This window comes from Montipora capricornis, chromosome 7 (genome assembly GCF_036669925.1).
Source record: "Montipora capricornis isolate CH-2021 chromosome 7, ASM3666992v2, whole genome shotgun sequence".
In the NCBI taxonomy this organism is placed as follows: Eukaryota; Metazoa; Cnidaria; class Anthozoa; order Scleractinia; family Acroporidae; genus Montipora; species Montipora capricornis.
Window position 1 is genome coordinate 18,186,984 of NC_090889.1, and position 10,000 is coordinate 18,196,983.

Genomic DNA, 10,000 nt, shown 5'->3' on the forward strand with positions numbered 1-10,000 from the left:
CCCACCGTAGGAGTGGGTTTTATGGCGTACTTAATTTTTTGATCATACTTTTTTATCGTAGTCAGATTGCATACTGAAGAGTATTAAACCCCCTGCTAAGCCTTTTATTATGTAGGCTTAGCCGAGAAAGACAATGGTGATATCGGCTTTCAAGTTTCAACAATGGCAATTCTCTGTAGTTCAAGCGCTATCAGAAAGTGTTGGCAAGAAACAACATGGTGCATTGCATATCTTATTTAATTTTCATTTCTTTTTTTTTGGTTCAAATTTACCGATGAAATCAGGACGACATCTTGTGTTGGATTCCAGTTAAGCTTCTTTTCAGATTAGCGGAGCTAATGTGTTTTTTGTGGTGTGAGTCAGTAATAGTCGTATCGACGATGATTGCGATCACAGGTGATACTAACGATAGTGGTGATGATGATGATGATGACCTTATTTTGATTATCACACCTTGTGTAAGCCAGTTGCCCTATCGCTAAAGGGTGACGAAACAAGTTGCAAAACGTTTTCTTGTGAACCGCGCACTGTTCACTGTGCAAAATATTTCTATACTATTTTAAAAATTGATTTAATATCCAGGGAGAATACCACGTGTCTTTAGGGTTAGGGTTGGTTGACTAACTTGACTAACATGCGGGGTCTAAAATTTCTTACTGCAATCTTCAGGTGTGAAGATTCGTAACTGTCAAATTCCTGGCTTATCGCGAGATACACTATCCTTTGATGATTTCTGGCCTCATAAATATGAAGTTGATGACCTACTGTAGCTAAGAATGTCTTCCCGTCTCATGGAGACTTCTTCTTTTGTTATTGCTTGCATCTCCTTATCTGATCTAGCGCCGGAGCCGTTAGCGTCACTTCCTTTTAATCACGTTTGTGACAAATGAAACCCCGAAAATACGTTACGAGCCTCAGGCAAAATTGGATATGAACGAAAAAATTGAAGGTTTCCATCCTGACGGATATGGGGACCGTGAAATTTTTACTTTCGAGTTGAATGCGACAGTTCATAGTTTGGTGCCCCAAACAAGCACGCTCTTTTGCCCATTTCACACGGTACAAGCAACATTTATGTTTGTCATTTTTGTTTGTCTTTTATATTTTTCGCCATCGTGCTATGTTATTTTACAGTCAAACCAAGTGAAGCGTACCCCTCAAGATTGCATTAATGAAGTGATTATTTGAAACTTGAACCCGCTAGTCGTTTCAAGAATGCAATAATGAATTGATTATTCGAATATTGAACTCGCTCGCTCGATCCAAGAATACGGCTAAATTCGCTAACGGCTTCCGTTTTCGAAAAATCAATTCACTGTTGCGACTAGTAGGTTTCAAACCTACTAGTCTTTTCTAGAATGCAATACTGAATCGATTTTTCGGAAACGGAACCCGTTAGCCGTATTCTTGGATCGAACGAGCGAGTTCAATATTCGAATAATCAATTCATTATTGCATTCTTGAAACGACTAGCGGGTTCAAGTTTCAAATAATCACTTCCTTAATGCAATCTTGAGGGGTACGCTTCACTTGGTTTGACTGTAAGGAGGAAGTTTTGTATGTTTTTGGACACGTGCATGTGTAAATTTTATTCAGGATTCAGACCCAAAAGTCATTTGTCGAATTTAAACCATACCCGTTTCTTTAATACGAAAGAATGATTTCACTTCCGTTTTTTAATCAGTTCATTTTTAACGTTTTCAATCGAAAAATCCTTCTTTTTAAGAACTAGAACAAGAGCTTTTCTGCTTTGTAGAAGTGGCTTACAATTTCAGTTTTGACTTCTTTTTTGCATGTTCAACACAGGTTACCCTGTTTTGATTAGCTTTCATTTTTCCTTCGTCTTTGCTTTTACACTACATATATTTCAAAACTGGTACCATTACATTCAAGTTTCCCAAGGCTACGTTTGTAGTCAATTTATGTCATTAAGTTGAAATGTGTTACCGCATTTCAAATTAAGAGTGCAAATTTGAAGTCATGTGTGGAATTAAAAAGCCACTGAATATGAATGCCCTGTTTTAGGGATAAAACCAACCTCCGCTTTTTTTTTGCTTTTTGTCAATATTGCCAGTCAATCATAAAAAGTAACTTCTATGACGGTTCATATGGAGAAAATATGTCCTGAAATTACTTTGTTTCATTTGATCGCCAAAGGCGTTCATGATTATTTTGGTTGATATAGGGTTTAGTCCAAAAAAATTACTTTGGCTGAATAACACACGTTATTTCCGTCAAAGTAAAATATCAAACAACCTTGTCAGCGATTTGTTTGCGTGGCAATAAAAGGAAAATGACAGGGCTAGTGTTAACGCGGGTTTCAATCTGGTAGCAGGTGAAAACGTCGTGCTATATAACGCACTCGATCAGGGATTCCCAGCGAATTTTCAATAAGATTCACAGGTCTTGAAACCATATTGTTTTGAAGTTCGAACCTTAAGAAAAATGTCATATTGAAAACGGTGGTTTCCGTATTTAAGCAGCCGCAGATGTGACGTCGAAGCCCTGCTAGGCCTAACAATTTGAGAAAAACCACATCGACGAGCTTCTTGTTTTATACTGACGCACTGATAATTTCTTTTTGGTTGAAGCATCTGGTCTCTTTCTTTGGAATCGGAAGGAAGACAATAATTCAGCAAGGACCAAAGTGGAGTTACCGAAGGATGGCTGGTGCTGAAAATTCGTGTGCCAGCGTACGAGTGCCAGTACCTCTTTCCTTCATAACGGCAAGTTTGTCTCTGCTCCTTGCCCTAATGACAATTCCAGGCAACTTTTTAGTCTGCTTTGCTGTTTTCAAGGATCCCCATAAAAGTCTCAAGACGCCTTTCACCTTCTTCGTTGTGAATCTGGCCGTATCAGACTTGATTGTGGGCGTGATGACTGAGCCGATATCTGTGTTGCTTCACTTTCGCGAGGGCCTTTCTCTTGATATTGGTCATCAATTTTTTTGGTTGATCCACATGTCTTACTTTGTCTCGTGCACCGCGTCAGTTTTGAACCTCGCTGCTTTGACAGCGGATCGCTATACAGCCATAAGCTACCCTTTACGGTATCGAGCAAGGTTCGGCACTAAACGTGCCATTTTCATCACAGGTTCCATTTGGTTTGTATCTTGCTCATTGCCGTTTGTTTACTTTAAAGTTGGCTATTTGAGGTATACCTTTGTGTTTGCAAACACTGCTGTAGCTTTGACTTTAATCATTTTTCTTTTCACATACGCTCGGGTTTTGCGAGGCATGCGAGCGCATGTTTCGGAATTGAAAACAATACGACAGAGCTCACAATCAGAGGAGAATCGTGCAAGACTCAGAGCGGCTTCGAGGGACAAAAAGTTAACGCAGGTACTTATGATGATGTTGGGGATCTTCCTTGTCTGCTATACTCCATCCTGTGTTATGATTTACATCATGAATCTCTGTTTGTCTTGTGATTGCATTACTATCCATGTTTTGAGGGATCTTCAATTCATCTTCGTTTTGTTGTCCTCTGCGCTGAATCCATTTTTGTACGCTTGGCGTGTACCAAACTTTCGGAGAGCTTTTAAGAGGATTTTACTTCCACGAAGCATACAAGAAGAATCATTACCTTGAAGCATGCAAGACTATAGGGGAAAAAGTGCTCTTAGAACCGTAGAGTTGGTATCGTACTCTGCACGTTCTCTACCCGACCTCCCCTAACCAGTCTCTCTTTTAGCCTCGTTAGAACTGTAACGTCAGAGCAACTGGTACATTGATGCCCTTTGAACGCAACATGCGAACAAATATGAGATGCTGTGGGATCAGTATTTGTATATGTCCAATTCTTCGCGACGTTTCTGTTTTGCCATTATTAATGCAATGCATATGTTAAAGTGAAACCTTTTATTAAATTCGTCAAAAAAAAGAAAGGTTTACACTCACAGTAATAGATTCATAATCTGATGGCGTCCTTACTTCGTTTGCCATTTGTAAAACAACTATACCACCAAATGGTGGAGCGCCAGATCCATTTATGGGAATTAATGGATTGTAAAGACAATTATACCCTTGCGTTTACAGACGTGAGTCTGCTATGGACGCCTTACTCAGTCTCAAAAGCCTTGATCTACTTGAGAAGTGCAAATATCTTAGTCATTTGCATGCTTTCAGAATTAGAATTTCGCCAATCCAGTAATGATTGTAATTAGCATAGATAGCTATAAATATCAGTCAACGTCACGTTCATGTTCTCTGAATGGAAAGAAAGTGCGTGTTGGAGACGAAAAATTGAAGTGATCATCATCACTGTAAGCAATTGTTTTGTATAGACACCTGAAAATTCTCAGGTGACTTCAACGAGATTTGAACCCATGACCTCAGTGAAGCCCCTCAGTTGGGAGCAGGTCAATTTTTGTGCTCATCTGGTAGGACTGATGAAGGAAAGAAATTGAAAGATTGAAGTGATACTCGCACTCATTCATCACTTGTCCTGATAAATGCCAACATCGCTTTTCATGTTCTCTGCAATCTGAAATAAAGCTTTTGCGTTTTAAGTGCATGTCACCTTTGCTTGTGTTTTTTTCTTATCTTTTTTGCGTTCTAGTTCTGCCTAATGCTGCTAAGAAAACGGATTGGAACAAATTGTTCCTCGATTACTATGTTTGCAAAATAACTTATACATGTGTGCCTGCATGATACATCCGTGGGCCCTCTTTGTTTTGGAGTCGATCATTGAGAGCAGCTCGATTAAAGGGATGTCTTATATTTCGCGAATAAAGGAGCTGTTTTGATCAATCTGTGTTGTTTCGTACCCCAAAATTTTGTTCACAGATAATAAAAAACAAAAAACAAAAGAACGAAAGAGTCTGATAAATATTCATGTTGAGAGATTGGCTCATTACAGAGAGCAATGTAAAAAGTGATGTCTTCGACTAAGTACTTTTTTCCACCTTAGAAGTTGGTTGTATGGCCTGCTTCATTTTCTGATTGCTACAAACTTTTTTTAAACTATTTATTGCAATGACATTTCGTACAGAAGAATATTAAGCCTTTCGTAAGCCTTATATCGAATCTGGGGAGCTTAGACGAGGAAGTAGAAATATCCGCTTTCCAGTCCTAACAAATAGCAATTCCCTGTATTTCAAGCTCTATAACAAAAGTGTCGGCAAGATGTAACGAGGTTCAGTGCATTTTCTTATTTTTTATTTTAATTTGGTAGTTCAAATTACCTCGGTCCCAAGAGCCTGGGAACGAGGTTGGAAGACTTCCTGCTTGAGAACCTATGAGTACCAACAACGAATGTTACGTTTAAACCTCGTTTGTGCCTATTTTGGTATGCCAATTCAGCTCGCATCCAAAAATCCAACAAAATAATTTTTTTAATAAATCAGCGGAATGTGGTGGAAATAATATTGTTAAAAACGATGACTGTGGTTACAACGATAGTGATGATGACGATAACTATCTGTTGTTTATCAGATGTGATAATGATGATAGTTTCGATAGTTAGCAACTATTCACCGAAGTGGAGGTGGCTAGTGGTGGACACTGAGGTGAATAGTTGTTTTAGTATATACTAAAGCATTGAGATAATATAGCAAAAAGATGATTTTAATTCATTTATTTCTGAGAAGATTACAATATTTTCGGGCGCAAATCCCGCGCGAATTGCTCGCAGGTGAATAGCAAAGGATATCCGGAGTTTGAGTAGCCAATCAGCGCGCGCTTTCAACGCTATCCACTGTTTTGGTATATACTAATTATAATTAGTAGAATTCTACTAGTATACTAATGCAAATGCTGTAATCTGATTGGCTGATCCATTGAACACTATCAGCCATTAGTGTGCAGTGGCTGGAGGTCGTCTTGGAAATAACGACGTTTTTTTCGTATTTCCAAAGTTTTAGAGGAAAATTTGAATGCGAATGGGTAATTAAATTTCTGAGAAGTCTAAACGAAGGACATTTACGGTTTCCTTACTTTCAAAAAAGTTGAAATTATTGAAAAAGCTGATGCGCTTGCGCGCACAACTTAGATTTTAAATGGCAATTCAATCCGAGCGATCTTTTTCAGGCGCAAAGTTTAACAATACGTCAAGAAATAATTGGAAACCGTCATTTGAAGTAAATTTTAGTAAGAATTCCACTAAAACAATTAGATTTTTTGCTCTCGATTTCTATGAGGTGATAGTTGATTTGGCCTTCGGCCTTATCAACTATCACCTCATAGAAATCTCATAATCTAATTGTTAACTATAGTACAGTACTAATTTCCATAGCAGTAATTTCCTTATGCCCGTTACCGGTTTCAGCAAAGTACATTAAATTCCAATTTGGACGCAGTGCGGTCTCAGGGGTTAGGGCGCTTGCCTTGAGATCCGGAGATCCATGGTTCAAGACCCGTTCTGGCCTCTGGCTGAATTCGATCGTTATATTAGCCAACTGCTCTTCCTCCGGCCATTTGAGATACTTAAAGAGCCACGTTCACCCTACAGGCATTGCTTACCGTAGAACAAGAAACAAAGGCATTTCTGGTTTGGTGACGCCATGACGTCAATTTTGTTTCTTGTGATTGGTCATCGGGCTTCTGTGGGAGATTTTCTTTCCCGGTAAATTCAATCTAAAAATAAATCAGTCTGTGAAAACCCCATGACAGAAATATAGGACTGTCTGTTGTTCGCTGTGTAAGTATGTATTGTAATATGTAAAAGAATCTTGAAGTCACAACCAAAAAGAGCTCCTCTTCTACAGTGTAATATTCAACTTATGTATTAGCTCCTTTCTTTCATTTAAAACATGCAAAACCGCGCACCGGTGGCTCAGTTGGTTGAGCACCAGGCTGCCATGCGGGAGGTCGTGAGTTCGACTCCGGTCGGACCAACACTCAGGGTCTTTAAATAACTGAGGAGAAAGTGCTTCCTTTATAATTACATCCTTTATAATGGTTAGACTTTCACTTTTTCTCGGATAAGGACTATAAACCGTAGGTCCCGTCTCACAAATATCTTGCATGTTCAACAGTTCCCCGTGGGACGTTAAAGAACCCACACATTATTCGAGAAGAGTACGATGTTGTGACTGTCCTCTGTGAGTATATGGCTGGGTGGATATAGGAGGTCCACATCAGCTGAATAGCTGCCAAAACGTCAACCTGTTACAACAAATAAATAACAAACAAACAATGTTGTATGCTTTAGAAACAAAGGAGTACGAGTTTCGGCGCTCCCACTGTCTATGATCCGGAAAAACCTTCATCTGGAAGAAAAGGCCTAGTTTAGCTATAAGCCGGTTGCCTTATCACTAAGGGGTGTCGTCCTATCAAAGTGTGGATACCTTTAAGGTTGCAAAACGTTTTGTTGGGAATCGTACACTGTGTTCATTGTAAGAAATATTTCTTGCTATACTTCTTTGAAAATTTATTTAATCACCAGGGAGAATACCGCGTATCTTTGGTCGAAGAATGGTTGACAGAGTTGCGTGGTTTAGAAATTCCTCACTCGGATAACTGCAATCTTGTGGTGACTCTTGGTGATCCTGTCAAGATTCGCAACTGGCAAATTGCTGGCTTACCTCGAGATACTCTGTCCGTAGAGGATGGTGTTATTGTGCAGTTTTCACAGAGGTGGCCACTGTTTATTGATCCACAAGGACAAGCTAATAAGTGGATAAAGAACTTGGTGAGTAGTTTCTATAAAAGTCTTGGACTGATTTTCGATAGTGAGCGTACGGATAGCTATTTATCTGGAATGTCCTTAAGCAAAATGTTCATAGCAATTTCTCATGGATTTTAGTTACCCACAAGGATACTTTAATGATGTTTGTTTCTTCTGTGGCGGGTGCTGACAGGATGTATTTTCATATTACATTATATTACATACATATTATATGTACAAAAACCACTATAAAGTGGTGTAGATTAATCCATGAACAGGCAGTTACTATTAAAATTGGTGTAAAACTAAACTTTCACCTGTGAAATTTTTTCCTTGATATTACGCACTAACTTTTATCCTTTAAAAATAGTAAAAATACCCAAAATTTAGAGTAATTTTAGAACATCATTTTAGTGTAAGAGTTTCACATTGAGAAGGTGTAATTTTACATCTTTGCCTTCGTAACATTACACTTTAATTTTTAGTGAGTATTGTTTGATGGCGTTTATTCATAATCGGCTAGCGCTAGCCCTGGCAGGTGTATTCATTGAAACGAAGGAATGGTCACTACAGGCAGACTAAGTACCTTACTGGAACATTTCTTGTAACCAGCACAACATACTAGTTTAGTCCAAGGATATGAAACGGTGCTGCGGCCGGACTGTATTGTTATTTGAATGTGTGTAATAAAACGAACATTAAAAGGTACAAATGAGAAAATGTGAGGCGAAGGATGATTTCGTTGCTAAAGTAAACTTTAAAATATTCTCGCTTTGCCTGTCCAAAAGGCGAACTATTTAAAGTGATGCCTTTGGAATTCATCATTAACAAAATGGCGTTCTGGGATATGTCAAAAGAATATGTTAAATACTTGAAAAAATGTAAAAGTTGTATCGCAATGCACGATACATGTTTTGCAGTGTCTGTCACCTCAAAAAACCCTTTCCGCAAGCACAAGTCAGGACGCACGTTTCAAAATGTTTACGATGAAGAGGTCCATAACCGTACGTCACTGTGTGTGTGTCCATATAGCAATGTGTTCACAAGCGCGTTGCATTATGTTTAAAGCCCGGCAAAGCCAAAAACATCGAGATTTTGCACAGTATATTGATTTTAAATTTTGATAATGTTGTTGCAGCGGCTGGCCTGCGTATCCGGCTCTGCTCGCTCTGTAGCAAAAAAAAAAAAAAAATGGTGTTGATGTGGTACCTCAGTGAGAAAATGTTCAATTGTTCTTTATTCTACTTGTCTCCTCTCTATTTCTGTCCCCCAACTTTTACGTTTAATTGACGGGTAGAATATATGGTTTGTTGCTTCATAGTCATTTACCGGTTATCTTGTGCGGCAATCTTTTTTGCTGCAGGAAAAAGACGCTGGCCTTGATGTCATCAAGCTCAGTGACCGAGATTTTCTGCGAAGTTTGGAGAATGCTGTTCGCTTTGGTAAACCATGCTTACTGGAGAACGTTGGAGAAGAACTAGACCCTGCTTTGGAACCCATCCTGCTCAAACAAGTGAATATCGATGTTTCTTTTTTTTTTTAATCGCCACTTTCCAAATACTTTGTTCACCCATTGTCCTTATATTCTGTGGCAAGAAAAACCTAACTTTGACTTCATGTGCATACATGCAGTATTTCTTGCATTTGTGCTTGATGTGAACACATTGTGTTAAAAGCAGAATTTGTTTTTGTCTTTCCTCAGACCTTTAAGCAATCAGATAGCACTGTAATCAAACTGGGGGACGCGATTATTCCTTATCATGATGACTTTAAGTTTTACATCACCACCAAGCTTCCCAATCCTCATTACACTCCAGAGGTTTCCACAAAGGTCACTATTGTTAACTTCACGCTCTCACCAGGGTAAGTAAACGTTTCTCTTGACAAGCAATCGAAGTTTATTTGACATACTGGTTTGCAATGATCGATATGAAGCTCTAGTTTTGCTATTTGTGGCAAGTTTAAAGGTGTTTGCGAGGACTATCAGACTTTTCTTATAATGCAGATGATATTTTAGGTGAGCGGAACACTCCTGATTGTAAACTCGAAACTATAGGACTAACCGACATAGACCTAATCGGCTAACTCAATGTTGTACCCAATTCAAATCTCCCGAGATTAAGATTCTTTGGGTGTTGTATTTGCATGATAATGTAGCATTCATATGTAAATGATATGGAAATACCTGGAACAAAACGTTTTATTCCCAAAGGGTTTGAATTGGGTACATCATTGAGTTAGCCGATTAGGTCTATTGCTAGTCTTGGTGAATGAGATCATCTTTGGAGCGGGAGCCCATGCATGACTCCTACGTAGGAGTCAATCCACTATTATATGCTGATTTTATCCTGGTTAGGTTCTGGAAATGTCAGTCTTCCACAACAATGAAAAG

At 38.8% G+C, this 10,000-nt stretch overlaps 2 protein-coding genes across 3 annotated transcripts in view; both read left to right on the forward strand.

The window, feature by feature from the left end:
* The window catches only part of LOC138056335 (melanocortin receptor 5-like), a 5,801-nt gene extending 1,281 nt beyond the window's left edge, over positions 1-4,520 (forward strand). The window contains exons 1-2 of one of the 2 annotated variants that reach the window (XM_068902116.1): positions 983-1,059; positions 2,592-4,520. In XM_068902116.1, coding sequence (XP_068758217.1) covers positions 2,664-3,590 — 927 coding nt within the window. In that variant the 5' untranslated portion in view covers positions 983-1,059; positions 2,592-2,663 and the 3' untranslated portion in view covers positions 3,591-4,520. Of the gene's footprint in view, positions 1-982; positions 1,060-2,591 lie in introns of those variants that run through there. The other variant, XM_068902115.1, reaches the window with a different exon arrangement.
* Positions 1-10,000, forward strand: part of LOC138057562 (dynein axonemal heavy chain 1-like) — a 20,397-nt gene that overhangs the window by 4,069 nt on the left and 6,328 nt on the right. Inside the window, exons 2-4 of the mRNA XM_068903539.1 lie at positions 7,387-7,632; positions 8,972-9,121; positions 9,311-9,471. Of these exons, the coding sequence (XP_068759640.1) occupies positions 7,387-7,632; positions 8,972-9,121; positions 9,311-9,471 (557 nt within the window). The remainder of the gene's footprint in view (positions 1-7,386; positions 7,633-8,971; positions 9,122-9,310; positions 9,472-10,000) is intronic.